The 26,611-nt window shown below is 35.3% G+C and overlaps 4 protein-coding genes across 7 annotated transcripts; 2 read left to right on the forward strand and 2 right to left on the reverse strand.

Annotated features, from left to right (window-relative positions):
• Positions 1–986: 986 nt before the first annotated feature.
• LOC132185697 (protein DETOXIFICATION 33) lies at positions 987–4,469 on the reverse strand. The gene is made up of 9 exons (XM_059599471.1): positions 4,048–4,469; positions 3,052–3,247; positions 2,598–2,943; positions 2,426–2,512; positions 2,240–2,296; positions 1,842–2,080; positions 1,623–1,741; positions 1,442–1,528; positions 987–1,329 (listed from the first exon to the last, which is right to left on the reverse strand). The coding sequence occupies exons 1-9, from the start codon at positions 4,300–4,302 to the stop codon at positions 1,270–1,272; spliced, it is 1,446 nt and encodes a 481-aa protein (XP_059455454.1). The 5' UTR covers positions 4,303–4,469; the 3' UTR covers positions 987–1,269.
• Positions 4,470–6,490: 2,021 nt separating this feature from the next.
• LOC132184423 (F-box/FBD/LRR-repeat protein At1g13570-like) lies at positions 6,491–10,268 on the reverse strand. Its single transcript, XM_059598051.1, has 4 exons — positions 10,126–10,268; positions 7,713–8,558; positions 7,231–7,386; positions 6,491–7,020 (listed from the first exon to the last, which is right to left on the reverse strand). The coding sequence occupies exons 2-4, from the start codon at positions 8,523–8,525 to the stop codon at positions 6,739–6,741; spliced, it is 1,251 nt and encodes a 416-aa protein (XP_059454034.1). The 5' UTR covers positions 8,526–8,558; positions 10,126–10,268; the 3' UTR covers positions 6,491–6,738.
• An 854-nt stretch (positions 10,269–11,122) lies between these two features.
• Positions 11,123–14,423, forward strand: LOC132185601 (type IV inositol polyphosphate 5-phosphatase 11). Of its 2 annotated transcripts, none has more exons than XM_059599356.1 (7): positions 11,123–11,664; positions 11,751–11,881; positions 12,427–12,503; positions 12,691–12,819; positions 13,496–13,683; positions 13,829–13,966; positions 14,217–14,423. In XM_059599356.1, exons 1-7 carry the CDS (start codon positions 11,446–11,448, stop codon positions 14,382–14,384), a joined length of 1,050 nt encoding a protein of 349 aa, XP_059455339.1. In that variant the 5' UTR covers positions 11,123–11,445; the 3' UTR covers positions 14,385–14,423. The 2 variants fall into 2 exon arrangements, with proteins under 2 accessions (XP_059455339.1, XP_059455340.1); XM_059599357.1 differs by having other exon boundaries at positions 12,694–12,819.
• A 2,547-nt stretch (positions 14,424–16,970) lies between these two features.
• On the forward strand, positions 16,971–26,290 carry LOC132184622 (protein DA1). Of its 3 annotated transcripts, none has more exons than XM_059598318.1 (12): positions 16,971–17,492; positions 18,335–18,460; positions 18,649–18,739; positions 20,031–20,169; positions 20,494–20,614; positions 20,741–20,824; positions 21,900–22,019; positions 22,123–22,335; positions 22,776–22,838; positions 22,952–23,073; positions 25,413–25,471; positions 25,771–26,290. In XM_059598318.1, exons 2-12 carry the CDS (start codon positions 18,350–18,352, stop codon positions 26,082–26,084), a joined length of 1,437 nt encoding a protein of 478 aa, XP_059454301.1. In that variant the 5' UTR covers positions 16,971–17,492; positions 18,335–18,349; the 3' UTR covers positions 26,085–26,290. The 3 variants fall into 3 exon arrangements, with proteins under 3 accessions (XP_059454301.1, XP_059454300.1, XP_059454302.1); XM_059598317.1 differs by having other exon boundaries at positions 16,972–17,492; positions 18,309–18,460; XM_059598319.1 differs by lacking the exon at positions 16,971–17,492 and having other exon boundaries at positions 18,368–18,460; positions 18,631–18,739.
• Positions 26,291–26,611: the final 321 nt, after the last annotated feature.

Raw genomic sequence — 26,611 nt, forward strand, 5'->3', positions numbered from 1 at the left:
ATGACGAAATGGTCAAATTAGTATTTCGGCTTACGACAGGTACAATCTACATGCAATACTTTTTGAAACCGAGGTAGTTGTTTGATAACGACCCTTGCCACATGTATCAATAAAGTATTTAACCTAAGAACATAAATATGTGGCATCTAGGATAAGTGTTGTTTTTTAAAGGTCATTGATGTGAATTTTCGTTTAAAAAAATGGATGAAATATGACGAAGTGGTCAAATTAGTATTTCGGCTTACGACAGGTACAGTCTACATGCAATACTTTTTGAAACCGAGGTAGTTGTTTGATAACGACCCTTGCCACATGTATCAATAAAGTATTTAACCTAAGAACATAAATGTATAAACACGTATCATCAAAAGGATAAGTGATAAGCCTTTAGTTTTTTATCTTGATCTTCACAGTTAGCACAGATTGATATTTATCAACAACATCTTTATCTTGTTTGATTCAAAAAGAAATTGCAAAATGAAAAACAAAAAGCTAGTCAAGTATTGGTTGGACTAAAACAAGGGCTTAATGAACCGACTTTGCAAGTGGATAACACCAACCAACATGCCGAGATTGATTGCTCTCCCCAGTGGTAGGAGAAGATTGGGAGCTATATTTGCTTTCCTTGTGGAGACGTTTTGGGCCTAAAAATCAGCCACTAAGCCCAAAGTGATGAAAAATGAAAAACTAAGTTGGGCCAATAATAAGCCCAAAGATAAGAGGTTGTTTAAACTCAAAGTTATAGAGAAATGCTAAAAAGGAAGATTAGAGTATTCTTTGTGTCATCGATGTGGCTTTAAAATCACTAATAGATCAAAATTCAATAATGATTATTTCAAATTTAATGGTGATTTTAAAAGGCACATCACATTTGAAATGACACAAAGAGAACTTTTGTCTCTTTCTAAGAGATACAGGAGAAAAGACGAAAGAGTAAACATCGTATCATTAGAATGAGATATTCAAACACCCAATATTTTGAAAGGATCTGATCGCATTACTTGGTCAGAGATGCGTTAATTAATTATCAACTGCCTTAAAAAATATCTTAAATGTGCAAAGCACTCCTAAGCAAAACAAAATTGAATGATCAAAAGCATTCCAAAATATAGCTCAATGAAGAGGTATTCAGCTTGATGAGGTGACATAATATTTCACTCTTTAAACTTGAGCATAAAATTGACAGAAAATTGGTCAAAACACAATCGTGTGTAAATCTGCCAATGCTCTCTCTACAATGATGTCATGTCACCCTTCTGAGTAAAAAGATCAATCCTCTGCAGTTGAACCCCCTCCCCATTTCTTCACACGGCTCCCTGCTTCTTCAGCCTGCACATTTGATTCATAGAGTGACCAATTATTTCTTGCATGCAGTTTCATCAATCAATAACTTCAGGCTTCAAAAATGAAATAGAGAATGCAGAAGAGTAAAGATACTCACCTCTTTCCTCCAGTTAGTTATTGAAGTGACCACTATCAAGATTATGGTTTGCAAACAAATGCCTCCAATCATTCCTGACCAAATACCCTGCAAGTTGAAAGTAGTAAAAATGTATCAATAAAGAAAGAAAAAGGTGGTTGATGTATCAAGAAAGTCCAAGAGAATAGTTCTGATATCTCACCTCAGCTCCAAATCCAAATGTGAATCCGAGGAGTATGCCAGCAGGCAATCCAACAATGTAGTAGCACCCGATGTTGATATATGCGACAATGGCTTGCCATCCGGCTCCAACAGCCACACCTAAACCAACAGGGAATAAAATTATGTTTATGTTTATGTTTGTGTTTGTGTTTGCGTTTGTGTTTGTCAGGCTGCAATATTGTTTGTTCTTTGTACTTACCAGATAAGACTGGTTGAAGGCTGTTTAGAAGCACTGTGATTCCTAGCAAGACAGCAAGTTTGGTAGTTTCCACGGCGACGGCTTCACTGGTGGTGAAAAGGTAAGGGAAGTAATCCCTTGTTGCAAATACTACGCTCATGCAAACAACTCCTATGGAAATGGATGTGATTGAAACGACTATCACTGCAAATTTTGCAGCACGGAAATTGCCGGCTCCAAGTTCATTTGATACCCTCACACTGTTGGAACAGCAATTAATGGTAAGTTTCATACAACTATCTCCCTTTTTGCTTACTGAGAAGTGAGAAGGCAAAAGAGGAATCCTCCAACTATATGGGGTTTGAAAATATCTTGTAGGCAACAAGTAAAGAGCAGAGCTTGCAGGGAAGATTAATTACCTAATTGCAGCATTGAACCCAAGCGCAATCATCGCATCCCATCCTTGTATGTTCATGCTGCAAAAGTATGGAAATGACAAATGAGGACAGTTTATGAAAATGAAATATTCTGTAATCCATCCAAAGCAGATGCAGAGTTCATTAAGCGTGCAAAAGCAATAGGGAGGTGATGAAGAAACACCGTACCAAATAGAGATGGCGTCAACTGGAATCAGAGGATCCTGCAGACGGCCTGTTATCACCACCAGTATCATCAAGTACCAAAACTCCAAGCTGCAATTCAATTTACACAGAAAAAAACTCAGCATCACCTGATATAATATGATTAACCCAAGTAAAAACAAGGACAGAAACACACCATAACATCACAGCAGAAGCCAATGAAAGCTTCACAAAGCCCCACAAGTCTGCAAATGCGAGCCACGAGAAGCCAGCCCACGCACCATCGGACTTGGTAATGAAAATGTAGAGCAATTGAGCAATAACAATGAGCCACCATGAGGTGTTCAAGGTGATTGCCGCTCCAGTTAAGCCCCACCCAAGCTTCAATATCAGCAGCCAGCTAAAGAATGTGTGTAGCACCAGCACCACTGCCGATATCCATGCCATGACCAACACTTTCCTCTGTGCTTGCAGGAACTTTTGGATTGGAAAATTGAGCGCGTACGCGAACAATTGTGGAAGCATCCAAAGGGCAAATTTGCCTGCACCATAAAGTCCAGTTAAAGGATTTTGGACACATGAATCGAAGAAAATTCTTTGTCAATGTGTTGAGTATAAAAGATACAAAGAGAATAGCCATAAGCACTAACCAGCAGCCTCAGATATCTCAGTGGTCTCCCCAATGACCTCAAGGATGGGAGGGGACCAAACATAGATAGGGACCAAAATACAAGCTGTAGTCAACAAAATGACCCACGATCTCTGCATGTACACCCCCAACATCCTGATACTACCCGCACCATATGCTTGCCCACAAAGCGTCTCCAATGCACTTCCCATTCCCAACTGATTTCACCCAAAATTTCAAAGAGAGAATATTATCAGGCTTAATTTGTATCAACATTGATTCTACTGCTGCTATTGCCTATGAGTTATGACATTAATTGTGAGATTGTACAAATTTGGTCTATTTCAGGGTAAATGCTTGGTATAATAAGTATCATATGGATTAATACATAATTTATATTTTAATAAATAACATGCCAAATTTTCATAGACTAATATTACATGAGTTTGATAAAAAAAAAAAAAAAAAAATTATAGTAAAATTGTAAGACTGACTTTGTCGGCTTTAACTGCACCAGTAAAATGAAATTTACTACACTTCCTCTGCTTTGTGTTTGTCAGGGCTTTGGACTTTTGTCCGGCCAACCAGACAGCTTTTAAGACTGTTTGAAAAAAATATTATGACATGAAGTAAATGATAAAATAATTTTGAATATTTTATGTTTTAAGTTATTTATTAGATTAAAAAATTAAAACATATATTGAACTCTAGTAGTAAATGATAAGATGGACTAGACCGAGTAGATTTAAATTCGTATTTCACAAAATAAAAAAGTTTTTTTTTTTTTTTTGGTTAAAAAGAGTATATGAAATCATTATTAATTTAAGTATTTTGGGAAGGAAACAGTAGAAATTCCACCTCAGCTTCACTTTCTGTTTTATTTTTTTCATCCACCCAATTCTTTGTACACTTTTTCAAAGGCATATTCATCCATGCAAAAGGAACTGAAAGAAGATTGAATTGATGCTAACTTGATAGCTAAGAAAAACCAAAAGAGAAAACATAATTAATTAATTACCATGACTCCGAAGGCGAGCCCGGCGATGACAGAGTTCTCAACAGACACGGCGGCGAGCTCGAGCTCCCCGACGAGACCCGCAAAAGTCTGAGTGAGCGCACCCAGCGAGTACTGACATATGGACGTGAAGATTGCCGGACCGGCAAGCTTCCAAAGCGACTTGGACTCACGTCCGAACTCCTTAACATAGCTCACCGGCTTCTCGTCCTCATGGTTGCTATGGTTATTCGTCAGAAGTGGAGTTTCTACACCCATGGCTTTTCTTCCACAAAAACTCACCCACTAGTGCTACCACCACAGCCATGGCTCTCTATCTATCTTATAAGTAAAAAAATCCCAGTATTAGGGTTTTGGTTTGGTTAGCGATCTGTGGTTCCTTGTCTAACCAGGTAGGTACGGGCACTCCACTGGTCGAGTTTGAAAGGTTGTTACTTGTTTAGTTGTTTTACACCTTTGAACAGGGGATCTGAGCCGATGGAGACCCAATGGGGATTTTTTTTAAGCCACGTGTGGGTGCCACATAGATAGTGACGGCCCACACGAAAGTTTCGTGTTAAGGCGGGGGGACCCACAACCGCAGCTTGTCTTGTTTTGCAAAGGGTTTAGCTCCTTTCATTTTGGGGGCAGACGGTCCAAACGGTCGTTGCACATGACCAAAATGTTAGGTAGCTAAAATTCTTGTCCCAAAATGTTGTGCTATTTCGATTAGAACAAGGAAAATAAATTGGGAAAACTAGGCAAATGTGTTCAAATTACTACTCAATTCTCAAGGTTCCATTAATATTCTTCTCGAACTATTAAAAATTGATAATAAAATTTTTAGTAGCATGTAAAATAAATAAATTGACATTTATTTTAAAAATATGTGATTAGAATTGCATTTTCTAAAAGAGTAATTTTAAAATTACACATTTATTCTATAACTATTTTACTATGCTGACATGCAATATTAATTAGCAATTAGATCAATTAGATCAATCATTGTTAAAAGAAAAATAAATAAAAGTTTATTGACACTACCAGAATCCACATCATTTAAGTGAAATAGTGATGGATAAAAAGTGAGTTTTCTAATATTAATCTTTCTAAAAACATATTTTAGTTTAATTAAAAATTTTGTCCAAAAGAAGAAAAAGATAGGACCGTTCAGTCGCTTTGAATGATAGATCCAAGCTGTGTGGGGCTGAATTGAGCTTTTGATTGGATAAGAGAAAAAACACAACGCTCAAGCCTTTGAAGGTCGTGCCAAACTGAGATTTCTTAGCTATTAAATTTCATAAGTTTCCTTTTTGAATCAAATTAATCATAAAATACTAGAAGCATGTAGGTTCCCCGTTCCACTTGGGGAGCTGAAATTGCAACGACATAATTTTTTTATTTTTTTGAAAAATGCAACGACATAAATATGGTACAAAACTAAGCTTCTTTTTGGCTTGTATGAAAAATGAGAAAACGATCGACGACTTCTAACAGCTTCAAGTTGTAGTCTGATGATTTGAGAAAGAGAAGCTTAAATTTGAAAAGTTGTTTACGGTTTAAAAAAAATAAAAAAGAAAACCACTGTAGAGAAATTAAAAAAATTTTCTGGCTATTATTTTTGGTCGCACTAAACACCTAAAAGTATATATATATATATATATTCAAAAAATTTACACAGAACCTGAAATTTCAAAATATTTTTCCATTTGGAGGATACTATTTAATGCAATGATTCATGTTGTCTATCTATATTCTATGCCCTTCTTTTCTTCCTTTTAGTGGATGAAAGATGGGTGAAAGCTGAAAATTTAGTTACACTAGTTTTGAAAGATGGGTGAAAGCAAAGTGATGGCAAAGGGAGATTATTCAAAGTGGGCAAATGTCCCAAACAATATTGGGTAAAAGTGCTTGCTGCGACCCAGCCAACTTAAAAAAATTTTAGCTAATTGGGCTTTGACTTGAAAGGTAGGTTCCTAAATATTGTATCCAAAATAATAAAACTTGATTAATTACACACGTTGTTTCAATATATTTAAAAACTATTTTTATTTATTTTTAATCTGCTTCAATATTGGCTACATTCCCAATATATTACAGGACAGCCCATCAACTTTCTTTAAGCCAATTGTATAAGTAACGAGAAAACCAATCACATAGTCCAGCCTTATCTTAAGGATCAACAAATTTTTTAATATGGAGACTACGAGATTTGGTTGACAACTACCTTTCTTTTCTTTTCTTTTTTGGCCAAAAAAAAAAAAAAAAAAAAAGGACCACCTTTTTTTTTTTTTTTTGTTATAACAAATTCTGTAAGATTTGTCTTTTCTTATAAAATCTTTCACATGCATTCAGAATGTACTTTGATTAGTTGACTAATTTATGATATCTCCTAATATTTCAATGAGATTCTATTCTAAACCATAATTAAACTTAGAATCCCATATGATGACATTTTAGGCCACAGTTGGTTTGCAAGAATCATTTCCTTTTCATATTTCATGGTTACAAGTAGTCAATAGTCGTCCTAAACACTTAAACGACACTGATGCAGAAAATAAATGAAAGGAGCATAGATGCCAGTACAAGGGCTTTGGAAATAATGACATCGTTCAGAAGAAAAACGCATTGTTCAGACTGACATGAAATCCAGAGCTTTTTTGTTTTCATTTTTTCACATAAGCCCTCTTGGGGCTGCCAAACTCACTGATGAGTTTAAGGGTCCAAGTAAATGATTTCTGCTTGCATGGAGGCTCGCCGGAATCGCAGCAATTCTTTTAGCAACTCCCATCCTCCATTGATGGAAGCAGGCTTAACACTCATTGTTTCAAGAACTGGGGAAGCTAATAGCAGGAAATTGATGAAATTCAATTCCGGTTTTATACCAAGGATGCCAACTATTTTCACTTGTCTCAGTTGGTTGAATGGAAGACTGCAGTGGTTGTCTTCCCAACAGTTAGTGAATGTCGCCATCGTAGCGTGTTCCTCCGGGCGAGCCTACACAAGTTCAATGGCATTAAAATCTTTGGAAGTTCCCAAAATTACTTCCCAAGCAAATGATGGTAATGTATTATCAGTTTATAGTTTAGCTGACGAAACATGTGAAGTATCAGAATGACATGAAAATCAAATATTTGACTAGCATGTGCATGCTCGTGATATCAATTTGGATGAGGCTAAGGTAATAATCAGTAGAAAGAAACTCACCAAAACTTCTAGCTCTTGTAGATTTGGGGAACTTCTTAAGAGGCACAGAGCAGCTATAACCTCCTCCACATCATTAAAGTTTATGCGTATGGAAAGATAATTCAGATGAACGCACGGAGTAGGCAACTTTCGTGGCACAATTCCAATAGCCAAATACTGGAGCAAAAAGAAGATAGAGAGAACAAATATAAATCAAACTCCAATAAATGCAGTAACCTAGCACTTGGACCTCCCCGTGAAAACTGAATCAAGTTCATTGGAATTTACAAAACATTTTAAGCAGACAAGCTGGTCAATGGTGAAAATGCCAAGATAGAAATGAGATCAATAACTGAAACCTGAAAAAATCCTCAAGCGCAGAAAGAAAGAACCTCAGTTTCAAATCATCGGCAATTTGCAAAGCCCAATGAACTCATTCACTTTCGGACTTTCCTGTGGGATATGAGGGCCCCTTAAAATATACCAACACAATTAATTATTACCTTCAAAAAGTAGCTCTGAACCTCTAGCCTTCGAATATAGGGCAGATGAGCAAAAAAATTGACCAAATTGCTAGAATTGGCATAAGCTCGCCTTTTTTCATTGCCAACATTTACATATAATCCAATGGAAATAACAGTTAAACAGAAGGTGTTTTCAAAACTAATGTCCTCGAAAGCACCTCCAATGTCAAAAAATTGGAGATTTGGTGCATCAATGTTGAGATGGGTGAAACCATCAAAGTTCATCAATGTCAATCTCTCTAGCAGAGGGCAGCTAGAAATCAGACTTCCAAACACATCTTGGGCCAAGGTCACATGCTGCAGATCAAGGCTCTTCAAGCTCCTGAAGCCTTTAAATGTCAACGGAGGTTTTAGCAAACAATTAAATAACTCTAAATGAATCAAATTGTGGCAAGAAAATAAAGAAGACGGCATCTTGTAGCGTTGCCCTTTCCAAATTTCAAGAACAAACTCCTTGATAGGGCTCCTTGATAGATGAAGAATCCACCGATCAATGTCAGTAATGCCTAGAAGATCTCGGTGAGATAGTTTGAACTTGTATATTGGGCCATTATGAAGTAAGAGAACATGATCAACAATGTTCACAAGTTTATTCTTGAGAATTGCATGATCTTGAGAAGAAACAGGGAAACATTGATTATCAAACGCAAGATGTGGAAGTGTAGCCCATTTGTACCTCCACTTGCTTGACAAAACACTTGTCCTAACTGCCTCCGTAATTGACAAATTTGACAAAATCTGATCTATAATATGCCCTGGTAAGTTGCTGATCTTGTCTAGATCCATCTGCATTCAGCACAGGCACTTTGGTGCTTCTGTTTGTTTCTGAAATATTTCAGGAAAAGAGGAATCAGAAATCAGATTCAAAGACCAGGGGTACCTAGGACATTTACTTAGTGAGCATTTTGATTGGGGAGCCGAAATCCTTTGCAAGAATCAGAGGCAAAATATATTTACCCAAGGAAAATAATTACAATTAACCAAACTATTCCCATTTTAAGTTTAATCACAAAGTTCAGAACATAATAAAGAATAAAGACACAAACTTGTGGTTGCTATGGGGGTTTTGGGCGGCAGCTCTTCTGGTTCTCAGGGCAGTGGGATGCGATGGTGTGGTTGTCATTTTGTGTGGGATGTGAACTGGGGGTTCTATGCGGTGGCTCTCCATGGTTTGTGCTTCATGGTTGAGTTGGTCTTGCAATTTGATGACGTTGTGGCTACAGATGATTGGAGGATCAAATCAGGAGTACATGGTAGCAAATAACTCCCGCATCCCATGCATCTCTGAATCTAGTTTTGCCTCCAAAAGTTCACACCTCTCTTCAAAAATGGAAGATAGAAATGCCATTGTTGGCTGTGATACCAAGTTGTTACGAACTTGAATATCAAGTCCATAATAGAATACTTTAGGGCAGGTTCTTAGAGGGATTAGAGGGAATCTAGACCTTCTTCAAACACGCAATTTCGAAAATAAGTGTTTACGACTTACACACAATGAATGACTCCAAAAAAAAGGCAGAGATATGGTCTTCAAGGACTTCTCAGCACACAAGGATTGTAACATGACGCTCGAACGGGACCATCACGGACAGTTCAACTTTAACTAGTGTAACGACCCATAGAAAAACACTAGTCACATATGCGCTATCACCTCAAAAAGATTAGTCAATTTGGAGCTTCCCTATAATTCCTATAAAGTCCAATTTCACTTAGTAACTAGGCAATGTGAGACTTAGCATTTATGATTATCTTTATAAAATACACACTTTATGTGAGCTATTTCTCATATTCTTAATATAGGACCAGGGTGTTACAACAAGTATTTAGGGCACATACTAAAACAAACAAATGAGCAAATTCTTGATATCCCAGACTCATAAGCTGCAAGATGCAAGCTAGACCCGCCATTTTCGAACAGGACCATCACAAAAACCCATGACTGAACTGAGGAGCTATTTTCCATATCATGCAAATAATCCCCACCCACATTCCATGTAAAAAATCTCTTTTCGTTTATTTAGCAATGATATGCGGGTCTTCAGTTATTCACAGTAAGCAAATCAATTCAAATGCCATCATTACAGAAAACTCCTCAAGAAGAATTATTTTCAATCGCAAACAAAACCCATTTCGGATAATGAATTAAAAAGCCCGTGTTGTATCAAAACCTCACAAGAATTTCTGTACAATTGCAAACTCTTACTAGTACAATAAATGCCCTAAACATGAGGTATTAGCCATTCAATGAAAAAAACCAATGACTATTTGTACAACTTAACGTGAAAAATCCTTGTGTTTGTGTTTCAGGAGCGAATTGGCACTAATGCTAATGGGGACCATCGTAGTGTTCGATCGATTACGTAATAAACAGTATTCGATTGATTGGTCTTACCTGAAAAAAGTGAGGAAATGGATTCCAGTCGAAGCTCTGAGAGGAAGTGAAACTGAAAGCAGAAAGAGATGCCCCAGTAGGTCGGTGCCGTTCGTGGGCGGTGCGCACACGCTCGTTCTGGGCTAAAAAGTAATAATTGTGCAAAAAATATATGATTGATTTGAAAAGGTGCGACTAACTTCCATTGTAAGTATTGAACCCGGGTCGCCTGGGTAAGTGGTAACCTAATTAACCCGACTAGGCGACAATGGATAATGGATTTATGCCAAAATACGTGTATTTTATGGGTTTTTCAATGAGATTGCGGAAGGTTTGGGCTTGGATATAGTGACCTATACCTTTGGGCCCCCAATTGTTTTTTTCTATCCAATGCCTTTGGGGCCCAATTAATATTTGTTATCTATTTATTTATCTGCTGCAATCCTTATCCTTGGTTAGTTTGTAGATTTCTCGATGATATTGTTATATGTTGTCAGTCTGAGATTGTCTTGTGTAGAGTTCTTTATGGGAGAGATGTCTCTAACATAATAACACTTAAATAAATAATAATTCACGAGGATATAAATTTAGAAAAATGATAAACATATAGCTCTTTTACAACTTTTGACATAAATTTTTAATTCACTAGAGTATAAAAATAATAATTAAATATGGACATAGTTTTTCTCTAAACTGGGTACGTTGGAGAAACTTTTTTTAACCCAATTTATAAAAATAATATGTGTAGTTTTTTTAATAACATGTGAAATGCACATGAGTTTTTAATATTATTTATTCCAACTTTGTTTCTGCTCTTAAGAAGCTATGTGCATTGCACATGTTCAAATGACACATGTCATTTTTATAAATTGAGTTGGAGGAAGTCCCTCCAACTCAATTTGGAGGAAAACTCTGTCCATTAAATATATAGCTCTTTTACAATTTTTAACACGAATTAATATATAATTAAAAGATATTAGAGGAAGTGAAATGCTTGTAACTTTTGGTTCTAATCACATATATAAGAAGTTGTAAAAAAATTGTATTACGTGACCAGTGGTCCTTTTCAACTTTTATCCAACTTCTTAATATTTGTCAAAGTGCCCAGCTAACTCGTGTAGAAATTAAGCTGTGATCAAATAAGAGAGAGATATCAAAACATTTTCGATGTTTGACTTTTAATTATTTCTTCAATGTCTTCACCGCCAAAAGGCCAAATTTTCCACGCCGGTGCTGTATTTGATCCAAGTCAATGGCTTCAAAACCTTTCTCGCTATCTCTGATCACTATCATTTTGGCTTGCCTTTCTTCAACCATAAACTGCCGCCTCCGAAGATCACCATGCAGAGGATCACTAGCTTTTTCAGGTTTTGCAGAGGACGAGCCAAGTTGAAGAGAAGGGCGGCGGCAATGGGTTTTATGAACCATCATCATCAGACAGCAATTAGCAGCGGCCAAGAAGGAATAAAGACCGTTGGGGTGGATAATCATAATCTATGCGACTTTTCAAGCAACTCGGATCTCTGCATTTGCATTGTCACTTGGAACATGAATGGAAAGGTGAGAGAGATTTAACGTTACAAATTTCTGTCGTGATCTATTTTGTGATTGACATTCATTTGATATATATATAAATATATGTGAAGGTCTCTTACGAAGATCTAGCAGAACTTGTAGGGAGCAGCCGAAAGTTTGATCTTCTCGTTGTTGGGTTGCAGGAGGTTCCACGAGACAACATTCTACGGCTATTGCAGGCGGCTCTAGAAGAAACACATATGTAAGAGACCATCTTTTCCTTTATTAATTATTATCTCTACTCTTGATGATATATGAAGAACAATCGTATAATAGAATCTTTTGGTAGCTACGTTAAGAAAAGCCTGGCCATGGTGGGACTCAATTTGTTGTAAAGACAAAGTGTAGGGTCATAATCTTTCTTGAAAATTATGTCTTGGACAACAAGAGGTTGTTATATGTCAATATCGATAATGACAACACAATTCTATGTCACCTTCAATGTACATTGAATCTCAATCTATGTACTTTTCACACTTTCATTTTCAACTTATCAGGTTTTCTTTTATACTTCACGTTTAATAAAAGCGCGGATGGATATTTCACATTTTCGATAATTTTGATTTAGCAATAATTGACATGCTTTATCGGCGGCCGGCCAAGACGGTTTATAGCGGCGTTTATTTTGGCCCCCAGAAAGTTATGTGTTATTTTTAGTTGTGATTACATGTTTTTTATATATATTCAAGCTAGGGGACCATAAATTAACTGATTACTGATATTGATTTTAATTATTGTGTAATTAAGTGTGTTAGGGAAGGCCATAATGCAATCTCTGCAGCTGTATGTTTTTGGACCAAAGAACTCAGACTTGTTAGTCAAAGGTAATTAGCTTTGGTTTAATGGTTTCGACATGAATCCATCGAGTCCATTTTCTCCTCGAGGTCAATAATATATTTGTGCTTAAATATTGGGATTATTTTTTCTCTTTCTTCCTCCTAATTAATTAATATTGCTTCGATTTTATTTATTTATTTCTTCTTATATATTTTGAAATACCGCTTTGTATAGTAGAATTGCAGGTGGATAAGCATTCCGTTGGGGGATTTGGGGGATTAATTAGGAGGAAGAAAGGGGCCGTGGCAATCCGCATCAATTACAAAGGCTTCCGAATGGTGTTCATAACATGCCATCTCTCCGGTAAGCTAATTTGTTTTATATAATTTTCTTTGGATTATTTTAGCCCAAGGCCTTAATTCTCGGGTAGGAAAGTCTAATTAGGATATGTTTGATAATTGTATTATAAAAAATAATAAAAACAAGGTTTTGGTTTTGGTTTAAAAAAGTATTTTGATGCGATATAAACACGAGATTTGAAACATGTTTTAGTTTTGAATTGTACGTCAATGGTTTTAAGAAAAAATGTAAAATGTTTTCAAAACTATTACTAACCAATTAGGCCTAACTTAACTTTCATAAATCTCACTTTCTATTTTAAAAATCCAATTTTACTATTTAATTTAAATACTTTTTTTTCTTTCAATAATTTCTTTATTCTTTCTTTATTGAGCTGAGAGAAAATAATAGAATCAGCAATTCACTAAATTTTTTTGTTAAAGTAACTAGTTAGATGTGCATGATTTTTCACCCAAATTTACATCCCGACTATTCGACTAACCAAAATAATCTTTAGCTAACCGGATGTAAACGCTCATAAACTCAAATACACATTTCATTTTACTTTATATATTAGTCATAGTAATCTCGATATCCGATAAAATAGTTTTTTTTTTTTGTTTATCGCTGTTTTAATTAAATATATTTTTATTAAATTCAACCATATGTATATATTATTATTGTTTTGCCATATATGCAGCTCATGCAAGCAAAGTAGAAGAGCGAAATTGTCAGTGCAAACACATATCACACTCTCTCTTTTCCAAGAATTGGAACCCTTATGCCAAGCCAGCTCACATCACTGTGTGGTTAGGAGATCTTAATTATAGGATACAGGGCATCGATACACACCCGGCACGAAATTTAATTCAAAAAGATCTTCACGGAGTAAGTTTCCCACACATTCTACACTATTATTTATATACAAGAACAGAACCAAGGGCCATTACAAATTTCGTAGTAGTTAGAAGGGGTTTATTTGCAAATTTAGGATAATTAAAGACTTTGTACTGATATTAATAGATTTATGCAGACGCTAACCAGCAACGATCAACTCTTACAAGAGGCTGAAAGAGGACACATCTTCAATGGGTACTGCGAAGGGACATTGACATTCAAACCGACATACAAATATAATGTTGGAAGTAGCAAGTACGATACTAGTTACAAGGTATCACCTTTCTTGTGTCTTACTCCTTGGAATAATTCCGAAAATAAAATAAAATAAGCTGGGTAACTTGTACAAATTGCAAGGAATTTTTTTAATATATATATATATATATATATATATATATATATATATTCCACCAACTTTGGATGGGATAATAAGTTACAAATTGTGACAGAAGAAATCATTAAATTGGTAATTCAGTTTTCCTCTAATTCAATCTATTAAATCGATATTTATTTTTTATTGGCAGGTAAGAGTTCCAGCTTGGACAGATCGAATATTGTTCAAGATAGAAGACGCCAAAAAAATAAATGCGACTTTACGTTTTTATGAATCAATGGATGATATATACAGTTCGGATCATAAACCAGTGAAAGCTCATCTCTGTTTAAAACTTAACAAATTGTTGTCGGCGTAAAAAATGTTGTACACCAATCTCTTTGTTTTTTTGTTTTTTATTTTCTCCTAGCCGTATTGGATGCATGAGTTTGTAAAATTAGGTCCAATAGTTCATATAAATTAACTTCTTCTTTTTTTTGAACATATAAATTAACTTAAGGGTATGTATATATACACATATGTATATATTTACTTCCTAAGTAATATCGATATTTCAATTTATTCTTAGGATTTTTAAATTTGACTTTAACTCTTTCTAGTTTTTTTGTTGTTTTTTTTGGAAGTATCTAGCCCTCGCTTGACCCGTAAGGCCCATCTACTCCATAATCCTTCAGGCCCAACTGCAGCCAAACCCTCCATCGCCAAATAGCCCATAATTAAGGCCAATATACTCTAGGGTCTCTCATGCCCAAGCACAACCAAACTCTTCATAGTCAAAGAGCCCATGAGGCTTGTTTGTCAAAGAGCCCGTTGGCCTGTCAATGGGCCAAGGAGAAGCCCATCTGATTGGTGTAAGACCTACCCTGTTTTTAGGACCGGGGTACACTTATCTCCCGATAGGACGCACCACAATCAATTCCCCTCTCACCAGGTCAAATAATGGCTTTGCTATGCTAATCAACCTCTCCCAATATTTGTGGGGAGAATCATCCATGCCTTTAACAACATTTGAGCAAGAGACTCAAAAGCTCTACCAAAGGTTGAAACGACAAACTTATATAAGGAGGAGAGACCATTCATCATATACACATTCATAACCTTTACTTCAATGTTTTCTCTCCTATATTTACTAACTTAAGCATTAGAGATAGTTATACTAAACTTTCGGTAGACTACTCTACCCTTTTGTCCTCTTTTCAGCCTCCTTCGGCTATTTGCCTATTTGGCGTGCGATTACCATATCAACATTGCTTAAGACTTTCACATTAATGTCTATTATTGTTCAATACTAAATTCATAAAAATTCAATTAAAGTCAACTTTGCTACCTAATTTGGCATAACTAGGCAAGTATTTGACCCTGAACTTGAAAATGACATTAAAACATATTATACATATAAGATAATAACTTTTACAGGGACTGGAAAAAAATCAGGTTTTTTATGCCCTCTAATAAAAGATAGATACATCAAGGTATGTCATGGAAATACTCTTATGTAAATACATACTCTTATGACTAGATTTGACTTATACTACTAATTTAGTTCTTAACGTGAAAACAACTACTAACAAGAAAATAAAGAGAGTAATAATTACATAAAATAATTACCAACCATCAAAGATTTATTTCCCCAAATCAAGAGAGGAATATTCTAACAATTTCTCTTCAACTATTCAATCTTGTGCAATAAATGTAAATAAAATCGTTAAGAATTCGTGTATTTATTTGTGTGTTCGTATTCATTAAATTAAGGAGAATATTTATAGGATCCTAATACTTTATTTGCTTCTTTTTTAAATCTGAATTACACTTTTAGTATTTAAAATATAGACATAAATTTTTTTTAAACCGGTATGAAGAAATAGTGCTAAGTGTCTATAAACATTTAAAAGACACATTAAATTTAGTCTAAATTTAAATATTTATACTATTTTATATAAATTAGGAGATATTTTATTCGTACCGATTTGGAAATATCCTTAAAATATTTGGTAAATTTGTTGGCAAAAAAAAAAAAAGAAAAGAAAAGAAAAGAAAAAGCTCAAGCGTGTTTTTGTTCCTTTTTTGAGTCGGACTTTCACGGCGGTTGACTGGTGGGTTTTTCGTTTTTGGTCGATTAGGTTCACACTTCAACTAAAGCCACCTTTATTGACCTTTCACCTTGTCTATTTCGAGGCCAGTTACGTAAATTTACAATGCCATAGAAAAAAAGAAAAAGAAAATAAGTTTTTTTTTTTTTTTCAGAAAAATAATCAAAAAATGTGTTGGCTGTAATACTGTTCTAATAACAAATTAAAGCGAGTGGCTTTCAGTAGAGCCGTGAGAAGTTTATAGACAGCTTGAGCAACCAAAACGCGTTGGTTTACGTTTAATTAATTAATTAATGGTATATTATATTAGACTAATAATTTAATGTGACGTAATTCTTATATAGAGAGAGAGACACACACACATTATCATTATGTACATAAAAGAATTTCTCATGTGATTGCAGGTGACTTGAGAACTAATTAATGTGGACAGAAATTCCCGTCAATAATTTATATGAAAAAGTTAATGGAAAAAGTAATTTATAAATATATTAAAACATAGAGAGTGATTTTTTAAAGACTAAAGAAGTTATTTTTTTTAAAACATTAAAAAAATAAAAAAATAAGACTCACTTTTTTTATTTTCCCTTATCTTTATATTGATTAAAGAATATTTTTCCTTTGCTTTTGTTTGTTGGTGGTCTTGGAATCTGTCATTTTATCGGCTCCCTACTTTTTTCTCTTTGACATTGTATTCAGAAAATCATTATTTATTTATTTATTTTACCTTGGTTGATTGTCACGGTCGGGAAGAGCAAAAGAAAAATTAGAAAAACAAAAAAAAGGAAAAGACGAATTTCCTTGCACGCTTTTTTCTCAGCAACCGGGTCTTCTTGGGGAAGAGTTTAAGAACCTCACATGCACTAATATATGCATTCCAAACGTTAGCAAATATTCAATGCCCAACTGGGTTTGATGAACCTTCGTCAAATCCTTTTTGGGTTGTGTCCAAAACCATATCAAAGTGTATATTTTCTCCAAATTTGACTTTTGAAATTGCGTACAATCCAAGTACCCTTTCATTCTTTACATACTTGGGAATTCCTTATACATGTGAAAGATCTTAAAATTTTTTTCTTGTTCCCAATTTTTTTCCCGGAACATCTTTATTTTTTTTGCTCTGCTAGATTCTGCTTCGGGTTGCGAGAGATAAAGGGTGTCTTTGTGTTTTCTTTGTTGTTGCTTTTTTGTGAATAGATTATGAGCTTTTACCCGAAAAGAGAGAAAGAAAGAAAGGAAGGGTGTGCATAATCTTTGTTTATTTTTTTCTTCCTGAACTCTGTAATTGTAATAGCTGCTTTTGAGCGACTTGGGATCTTAGCTGATCTGGGTCTCATCTGCTTCAACCAGTACTGCAGGCTATTGATTTGTTTGAGGTGAGTCACTCCTCCACTATTTGATTCTCTTCCCTTTTCTCTTTAACATGAAATCAGACGTTGTATGTCATGAATTTAACGGGCATGTTGAGCTGGAAGAATATATCTTTATCTCTCTTCCTCATCTGCGAGTGTATGTTATATCGACTTGAGGTGGCGAGAACTTTGATGTTTTGTCATTGTTTTTTGGTAGCTGAAACATAGGGGGTACCAAAATGCCTGGTGGGTTTATTTTATTTTTGTGGTCTTTTTCTTTCCCGGAATACCTTATTGAAGTGAAAAGCAAAAATTCTGATACCTGTTGGTGGAATTGAGATGTCCATGCAATTATAGAAAATATAGGAGAAAATGCCATGTGTTGAATTGATTGGAAATATAATCGGAGTAGAGGGCATGGAATTATATTAATTCTATTTTCATATGGATTGCTTTCGACTCATTTGACCTTTTACTTTTGCGCATATGTTTGACTTGATTGGTTCTTGGAAGATTTCTTTCCCATTGTTTTTGCTTATCATCAAATTGGGAACTACGTGCATATCTATGCTATTTTCCTTATCGTGAATTACTGGTATTTCTTCATGCACACATAAACACAGGCACAAAAAGAATTGCTTATAATGTTGCTCATAATACTTCCATATTTGAGAAGCATGGACTTGTGATTGGTTTTAAAAGGCATGCACTTGCCAAATGTTTTCTGTGAATATTTTGAAGTTATTGGAATCACACAGGCTCATCAGAATTATCTTAGGTTTCTGTTGCATCTCTTATTTAATTTCGACCCTTTTGCTCAAATGGATGCTTTTTGAGCAGGTAAAACCTTCATTGACCATGAACAGATAACATTACGCATTATGGGTTGGTTTAGCAAAATTTTGAAGGCCTCCGGCCTTAAAGATTCAGAAGAGCATGGCCATGCAAATTATGGAGGAGATCCAAATCGTTATGCACCTACTAGTTCAGAGGTAATTACATCTACTGCTCCTTACCATTCTTTTTATTGATGTCTCTGCAAACGTGTATGATTGGAATGGGCGTGCTAGCAATTATTACTTGCAATGGACTTTGTTAAAAATTACATAATTTACACTTCCTAAATCTTTTCTTAATATGGTCCTCCTTTAACATGTTTCAGTGGGGAACTTGAATGTAGGATATGGCGCCAGAGAGCGAGAATGAAGATATGGATCGTGCAATTGCACTATCTCTTTTCGAAGAAAGTCAAAGGGGAAGAAACGTGATTGGTGAGTGATGTATTTTATATGCTAACATAAATGCTTCTGCCATTGTATACTGTCTATGAGCTCAAAGGCATTGAATTGTTCATGCATCCCAGTATTCATGTGTCAATCGTTCCTAGATATCACTGTTTTTTGCTTGGTTTCATAGAAATGATATATGACTCACTGATGCACCTCAACATAATTGCTCATAGGTTTTACTAGGAAAACTTTTGCGGTTTTCTGTGATTGGATGGGTTTAATGAATGTGGTCCTACCTTTGTTGAGCCAATCATTGTGTGTTAATGTAAACAGAAAAAAGTAAAAAAATGTTGAACTTAAACTGTGATGCATGGCAAAGGAATTTTTGTTGTAAGATTATATTTTTGGTATTACTGTTCAAAAGAAAATTTTGCTCTGTTGTTTTGTTTTGTTGGTATGCATTTTATGGCACATTTCATTGCAAAATTTTGCACCATGGCTTCTTTAAATGATGACTGTGCCATCTATTTTGAAGCACTTTTCTTATATCCATACCTCTGCTATGCTGCAAAAACTGTAGCTGCCATAGTGAACACATGATGTATGGCTACTACTGTCAATCGTGAAACCTCTTATTGCAAGTGAAGGCAGGATTAGGCCAGATGTATTTTGAAGTTCACTTCATGATATGTTAACTAATTAAAAATCTTACATTGCTGATGAAAATAAGGTAGAACCTGTAAGTTTTTGGATGTGTGTATGTTGGTTTTAAATTTTGGACCTGCATCTGTTCTGGTTCTAAGGTCTTTTAGTGTCAGTATTAGGTCCAAGTCATACTTTGTCAGTTAGAGTAATGCTCCCCAAGTATGGTTTCTCTGACAAGCATATGCAGCCCATATAAGTGATACATTGACATATCTTGAAGTTCATGAAGTAACAGAAAGCCAATTGCTATTTCATGAGGTGTGGTGCATTTTCTCTTTGGTGTCAAGTTATAACCTGGCCTCGAATCTGTATGAACCTCTAAATGCAATCAAAAGTGTAATGATTACTTATTTCTTCAGTTTCCTGCATTGCTTCTTGGACCGGCTATGAAACATCTTAATGTTTCTATAAAATTGGTGCTAACATTGAGATCTTACATCAAATTTGGTCTCTGACCTCCTGTCCTATGTCATGCAATTGCTTTTTAGGTAAATGACATGAAATTAACTAGTTGTTATATTAATAAGTGATGGAGCATATTTATCTCTAGTTATGTTTTCTATAGTAAATATATATAATCTAAAAATTCTACAATTTGAATTAATTTGTTTCTCAAATTTTTGGATAGATCATGATTCTCAATTGGAGGATGATGCACAACTTGCCCAAGCTATTCAAGAAAGCCTAAATGTGGAGTCTCCTCCCCGATATGGATATGGAAATATGTATCAACCTGCCCCATTCTACTTCCCTATGGGGGGGTTAAGGTATATTACTTTTGTGTTAATTCAATGAATCATCTCAATTTTTCTTGTTCTAGGTTGTTTATTCGATCATTCTTTCTACTTGAGTGCTCTATTTAGCCATGCATGTATAGAATATTCTTTGATAACCATGAACTGGAGATAGTGGATGAAATTATCATTTCCAATCTATTTTAAGGTTTTAAAATTTTTTACATTTATTCATGTACCTTCCTTTTTTTGGCTCTATAACTATGCAAGAGCCACAATAAAAGAATGCATTTTTTCTTCTCTTAATCTTTTTTTTTTTTTTTTTTTTTTTGTGGGGGGGGATGGGGTTTCCTGTAGGATCTGTGCTGGTTGCTGCACTGAGATTGGTTATGGACGATATCTGAATTGCCTGAATGCATTTTGGCATCCTGAATGCTTCCGGTGCTATGCTTGCAACCTACCGATTTCTGATTGTGAGGTGCAAAAATTACTCTCAGTTAGCTGCCAAAGAACACATAGTTTGTAGTTGATTTTATTCTTGGCATCAGTGGTTCTTTCACCATATATGTTGTTTGAATTACCATTTTTCTTTTTTTGCTTGTAGTTCTCTACATCTGGAAATCATCCATATCATAAATCTTGCTACAAGGAGAGTTACTACCCAAAATGTGACGTTTGCAAGCACTTTGTAAGTACCTCCTCATTACAGAATATAGTCCTTTATTCCAATTTTGCATAAGCTAATTCTGCTTGATTTTTTTCTGTTGATGGCCAAGGAGAAAATAAGGGTGTCCTATAATTGTCAACCAGACCTCATAGTAGCTAAACAGTTTGAAATGTCAACAAACAATAGTATTATACCAAAAAATGAATTTTCATTTTCTTTTTCTGTTCTTGAGAGTAGATACCGATTGCAAAGTTTAGGTTTAACAGATAATAATGCATCTTTGAGATGGGATGCATCTAAGCAGAGAGCAGCTCGTAGATAAGTTGCATCTCATTTTAAATGTGATGCAATTTAGATATGATTAAGATACAATTCTTTAAGAAGGGAAATCAGAGAACCCACCCCTGGCAAATAAAATAGCAAACACCAATATTTCAATCCCTTGAGAAGGAGATGAAAACCTGCAAATACAGGTTGAAATTTTATTTCTTTAAGAAGGGAAATCAAAGAACCCACCCCTGGCTAATAAAATAGCAAACACCAATATTTCAATCCCTTGAGAAGGAGATGAATACCTGCAAATACAGATTGAAATTTTATATATTTCAATCCCTTGAGAAGGAGATGAAAACCTGCAAATACAGGTTGAAATTTTATATAATTCTCTTAAAATTTGTGACATACAACGTCAAATCCCTTACATGTTATAAAGAGGGTTCCCTATGAAAGATGCTCAGCCCTTAAGTTTATCTATTTTTCCAATAAGTTTCTCTGCCCTTAAATTTAATTCTAATCCATTGGCCTGAATATATCCTAAAAAGGTCACATGACTCATTTTAGAAGTCTTATCATCTAAAATACTTCTACTTAAGAGACCACTGACCAACATTAGTAACCTTATATGGTGATAAAGGGGATCTTATACACAAGTTGCTCCCAACATCTGTGATGTGCCATGTTTTAAAGATCAAAATCAAAATGTTTCAAAAAGGAGAAAAAGTTAGTCATGACGATTGAATATTTTTCTTCCTTAGATATATTATTCATTGTCAGTTGGTGTTGGTTTTTTTTCAAAATATATATATCTTTTCGACAGATTCCAACAAACAGTGCTGGTCTAATTGAATATAGGGCACATCCGTTTTGGGTCCAGAAATACTGCCCTTTTCATGAACATGATGGTACTCCTCGATGCTGCAGTTGTGAGCGAATGGAGGTCAGTGATTGAAGCACTTTATCTTCCACAAAAGGCATATAAACCAACCTCGTATTCTGGGAAAAAAAATTATTGGCATAATATATTCATTAATTATGTGCAGCCACGAGACACAAGATATGTTCCCCTTGATGATGGTCGAAAGCTTTGTCTGGAGTGTCTGGAGTCTGCAATCATGGATACCACTGTATGCCAACCCCTATATCTTGACATACAAGAATTTTATGAAAGTTTAAATATGAAAGTGGAGCAGCAAGTTCCGTTACTCTTGGTCAAAAGAGAGGCACTAAATGAAGCAAGAGAAGGAGAAAGGAATGTAAGGGAAAATGCATTCAAACCATATTATATCAACTACAATATGTAGGATATTTTGCCATAATGACCACTAGCATTTGTGAAATCTGCCTTCACTCATGTCTGATACCTGCTTGAGCAAATTCCAAGAGTCCCTTATTAACATAGAAAATAATGCAAAGTGAATAATGCCTTTTCTAATTGAAGTCGTTACAGAATACTTGTTTGCTAAATTGTCCCTTGTGGTTATCGACATGTACATACAACAAAGTCAACATCACTAAATGTATGTTTTTTTTTTGGTGTGGTAGATTCATAAGAGCATTTCAATACATGTCCTTACATCTAGATCCCAAAGAATTTCATGCCTACCTATTCCTATTATGTCTCCGAATGTGACAATTCCATTGTTCACCTTGTTTAGTTATAAAATTGAGTTTATTTTTTATTTTTCTTGGCCAGGGCCATTATCACATGCCCGAGACTAGAGGACTCTGCCTTTCTGAGGAGCAAACTATCAGCACTGTAAGAATTTGTTCAAAAACTTCATCGATTTTATACACTGGGATATATGGAACCCTATCTGATCATTTATTTATGGTAAGCAATTTGTCTTATTTTGACCTGAACATCACTAGATTTTAAGGCGGCGGCCAAGGACTGGGGCAGGAAAGCGAGCCATGAAGACGATAACAGAACCCTACAAACTAACGCGTCGTTGTGAGGTTACTGCAATTCTCATCTTGTATGGTCTTCCAAGGTATTGAATCCTTCTTTCTGTTCGCTTTTGCCACTTGTTCTAAAAGGAAACTCATGCAACAGACAAATGGATTTGAAAGTACATCTATTCACAATTCTTATAAGCAGTAATATGTAGTTAAAGATGCTTAAAAAAGAACAATATATAGAAACCTTGATCATATGTGTGTGCGCGTGTATTTATTTGTAAAGATATAATCAATATATATGCGAGTGTGCGCGCACACATGCACACACACAAGACCTGTGTAGCACATTTAAAACATTTTTATGCTCTAAGACAAAGTGCAAAAATAATTCCAGATCAATGGATTATTACTGTTGTACAATAGATTACTATTACAGTAAATAACACAAAACAATCATACAAGAAAACACAAAAATTTACGTGGTTCCCTCGATGTGAGATACATTACAAGCGGAAGCAATCACGAAAAAGTTCACTAACCAAAGATAGAGTACAAAATAGTGGTGAAGAAAAAAATTACTTCAATTACAAAACAAAGTATGAACCTTTTTTTTTTTTTTCCTGTAAAATTACTTCAATGCTGCTTGGCTTATACTAGAATGAGGATTACATTTTAACAAGTGCTTACATTATAAATTTTTTTTTGGGGGGGGGGGGAGGAAGAAATGAGCCATTCTTACCAAAGATACTGTGGCCCTACTAGCTTCACTGAATTCCGTCTTTATTTCCAACTTCTGAGAAGCTTCTTTAGTTTTTTTAAATCTACTTTATTGAAAATAATACCATCTTTCTACTTATCAAAAAAAACAATACCATCTTTCTATAATCAAAGAAAAGTCATTGACAGAAAAGAAAATTTTGTTCTAAACAATCAGTGAAAATACTGCAGTATTTGAACCTAAGGCTAGCAAACATCACCCTACCCTTTTACCACCCAAGCTGAGAAATGGCAGGTTGGTGTCCTAGGTTGGATTGATTCCATTGGGCGGACGAGGCCAATTGATTGGGGAGACCTTTTGGAACTTTCTAGTGCCTCCCATCAGTGGAATATTAACTTTCTCAAAGTGGCTCATGATTGGAAGAGGGATTTCTTTTCCTTTCTTTTCACTTTGTTGTATTCCATTAGAGTGAGACGGGGTGATGAGGACAGACTTTGTTGGATTCTTTTCAAAAGAGGGTGTTCATGTTAGATACAAGATATTACTGTAATGTTCTTGTCCCCCATGATAACATTTTCTTCCCTTGGAGGAGTATTTGGCAGAATAAGGCTTTCTTGAGAGTGGCATTGGTTGCTTGGTTGGCCACCTCAAGGAAGATCCTCAGTACGGATAATCTAAGGAAATGACATATCATTGTGGTTGAGTGGTGTTGCATATGTAAGAAGAATGGAGAGTCAATGGACTATCTTCTATTCCACTGTGAGATTGTAGGTGCACTTTGGAATACTATCTTCAGCAGTATAGGGCTGGCTTGGGTAATGCCTAGATGGCTAGTAGATTTCTTTGCCTGTTGGAATGTGCCGGGGGGTAGGTTTTAGCTTGATGTAGTTAGGAAGATGATCCCGCCTTGCCTTATGCAGTGCCCATGGAGGGAAAGAAACGATTGTAGCTTTAAGGACCATGAGAGGAGCACACTGGAAGAAAAGCTTTCTTCTCTCTTGTATGCTCCATGTGTACTTGGGTTGCGCCTTTATGCTTTTTATGAATTTGTGATTACTTATATATAAAATAATAATCTCTTGCCGCAAACCAGTTGATTCATGGGCAAGTGTATCATAGAGACTCAACATTTTATTTCTCTATCTTTATTTTTTCTTCAATATATAAGTTAGATATTGAGAGGAAATGAAGTTCAATTACTCCTAGGCATGCTCACATGCGGATCAGAATAAACTTATCATGAGAATTGACAAAGAGAGTTAAGGTTCTCTCCTGGTGATATGGGATGAAGTCCAAAGTCTCTTAGGTCTCACATATTCTCCCTTATGCCTTTCTAAAAGAAGATTAAAAATAAATAAATAATAAAGAAAGAAAGTTGTTAGTAGTGCTGTGTAATTGTTGATGCAAGCTGACTTTGACCAATCTGTCTTAGAACTTGTTTGGAATTGTGTTGGGAAATAGAGCTTTTATATTTAGAAAGTTTTGAAGCTTTTTCCAAAAAATGTGTTTTAGCCTTTTTTTTTAGAACAAAGAAGTTAAATAAGTACTTTTTTGGGTTTTTTGCCAAACTGACCTATTTTGCTTTGCACAGCTTTCTATGTATTAAAAGTATTTTTAAGCTCATTAACACAATTTCAAACAAGCTCTTAGTTTTGTTAGTGAAATTATTGATGGAAACTTTTGTTACATGACTGGACAAATCTTTGTGTGCAGGTTGCTTACCGGATCAATCCTAGCTCATGAGATGATGCATGCGTGGCTGCGTCTTAAAGGTGCTTTTATATTCCATGGCATCTGTGGTGTTAAGTTGGGGGCATCATGAAACATTTAGAAATGAATTCTTTCCTTAGCGTTTTAAAATGAATCTCCCATGCTTAAAGCATCTAAAACATATCAATCTCTTCCTCTAAGATCACGTCAAGGTTTCAAGGAATGACCTCATTTATAACAGTGCGTTTGCATATTAAAACATTCAATATTTCTTCCTGGTTTGTGGGTTCTGACTTTGATTCAACCCACAGCATGTTTGTGCTTCTTCAAGATGCTGACTTATATACTCTTTTTTTGAAAGGTTACCCAAATCTCAGTCAAGATGTTGAGGAAGGTATCTGTCAGGTTCTGGCTCACCTGTGGTTGGATACCAAGCTCAAGTCTGGATCAGGAAGCAATGTTGCATCAACCTCATCATCTGCTTCCACCGCATTGAAAAGGGGTACAGGATCACAATTTGAAAGGAAACTTGGGGAGTTCTTTAAACATCAAATTAAATCAGACATTTCCCCGGTGTATGGAGACGGATTCAGAGCTGGCCAACAGGCGGTGAATAAATATGGTCTTCAAAGTACCCTTGAGCACATACGGATGACGGGGACCTTTCCTTATTGAGGTCCCTGGATGTAGATGGTGCCTCTTTTCTTTATCGCTGAGTTTAGAGCTTGGCCTTTTCATATTAGATCCTTAGGCCAAAGCGCATAGGAACAACTCTCTATAGAATAGTTTTGAGAAGTGCTAATTTTCTGCCATGTGTAATGCCACTACTTTACTTTTTCTTTAACAAATTAATCAATTGATAATTTAATTATTATCTTCCACTATAATTCTTCTTCTATCTCTTAGATATACTGACAATAGACATACACACAATGGCCTTGTGTATGTATTGTCTAGCTATTACTAGTGACTATCACTTTAAAATAACTAGTCGAGTTACACTTAAGGGCAACATTGTGTGAATTTTACACATTCTTGCCAATAACGGATTCAGATTGTTGATGGGTTTTATTGATCCAACAAGGCAACATTTGTTGCCATTGTTTCCCTAAAGAATTTCTAGATTTCATTACCAAAACAATCTGCGGAGACAACATAAGTTTGCAAGACGAAAGATCTTGTCTTAACAGGTCGCCATCCCC

The sequence above is a fragment of the Corylus avellana genome, chromosome ca6, assembly GCF_901000735.1.
Source record: "Corylus avellana chromosome ca6, CavTom2PMs-1.0".
In the NCBI taxonomy this organism is placed as follows: domain Eukaryota; kingdom Viridiplantae; phylum Streptophyta; class Magnoliopsida; order Fagales; family Betulaceae; genus Corylus; species Corylus avellana.

Excerpts from the sequence above, each read along its gene's own strand:
- LOC132185697 (XM_059599471.1), bottom strand. The coding sequence starts at position 4,302 with ATGGGTGTAGAAACTCCACTTCTGACGAATAACCATAGCAACCATGAG. Across the intron at positions 2,944-3,051 it reads TGAGATATCTGAGGCTGCTG|GCAAATTTGCCCTTTGGATG; the intron begins GTTAGTGCTTAT and ends TTTATGGTGCAG. Across the intron at positions 1,529-1,622 it reads CATTTGGATTTGGAGCTGAG|GGTATTTGGTCAGGAATGAT; the intron begins GTGAGATATCAG and ends TTCAACTTGCAG.
- LOC132184423 (XM_059598051.1), bottom strand. The coding sequence starts at position 8,525 with ATGCAGATGGATCTAGACAAGATCAGCAACTTACCAGGGCATATTATA. Across the intron at positions 7,387-7,712 it reads TTCAGAGCTACTTTTTGAAG|TATTTGGCTATTGGAATTGT; the intron begins GTAATAATTAAT and ends TTTTTGCTCCAG. Across the intron at positions 7,021-7,230 it reads TACAAGAGCTAGAAGTTTTG|GCTCGCCCGGAGGAACACGC; the intron begins GTGAGTTTCTTT and ends GAACTTGTGTAG.
- LOC132185601 (XM_059599356.1), top strand. The coding sequence starts at position 11,446 with ATGCAGAGGATCACTAGCTTTTTCAGGTTTTGCAGAGGACGAGCCAAG. Across the intron at positions 12,504-12,690 it reads CTCAGACTTGTTAGTCAAAG|TAGAATTGCAGGTGGATAAG; the intron begins GTAATTAGCTTT and ends CGCTTTGTATAG. Across the intron at positions 12,820-13,495 it reads CATAACATGCCATCTCTCCG|CTCATGCAAGCAAAGTAGAA; the intron begins GTAAGCTAATTT and ends CCATATATGCAG.
- LOC132184622 (XM_059598318.1), top strand. The coding sequence starts at position 18,350 with ATGGGTTGGTTTAGCAAAATTTTGAAGGCCTCCGGCCTTAAAGATTCA. Across the intron at positions 18,461-18,648 it reads ATGCACCTACTAGTTCAGAG|GATATGGCGCCAGAGAGCGA; the intron begins GTAATTACATCT and ends ACTTGAATGTAG. Across the intron at positions 23,074-25,412 it reads ATCTTGTATGGTCTTCCAAG|GTTGCTTACCGGATCAATCC; the intron begins GTATTGAATCCT and ends CTTTGTGTGCAG.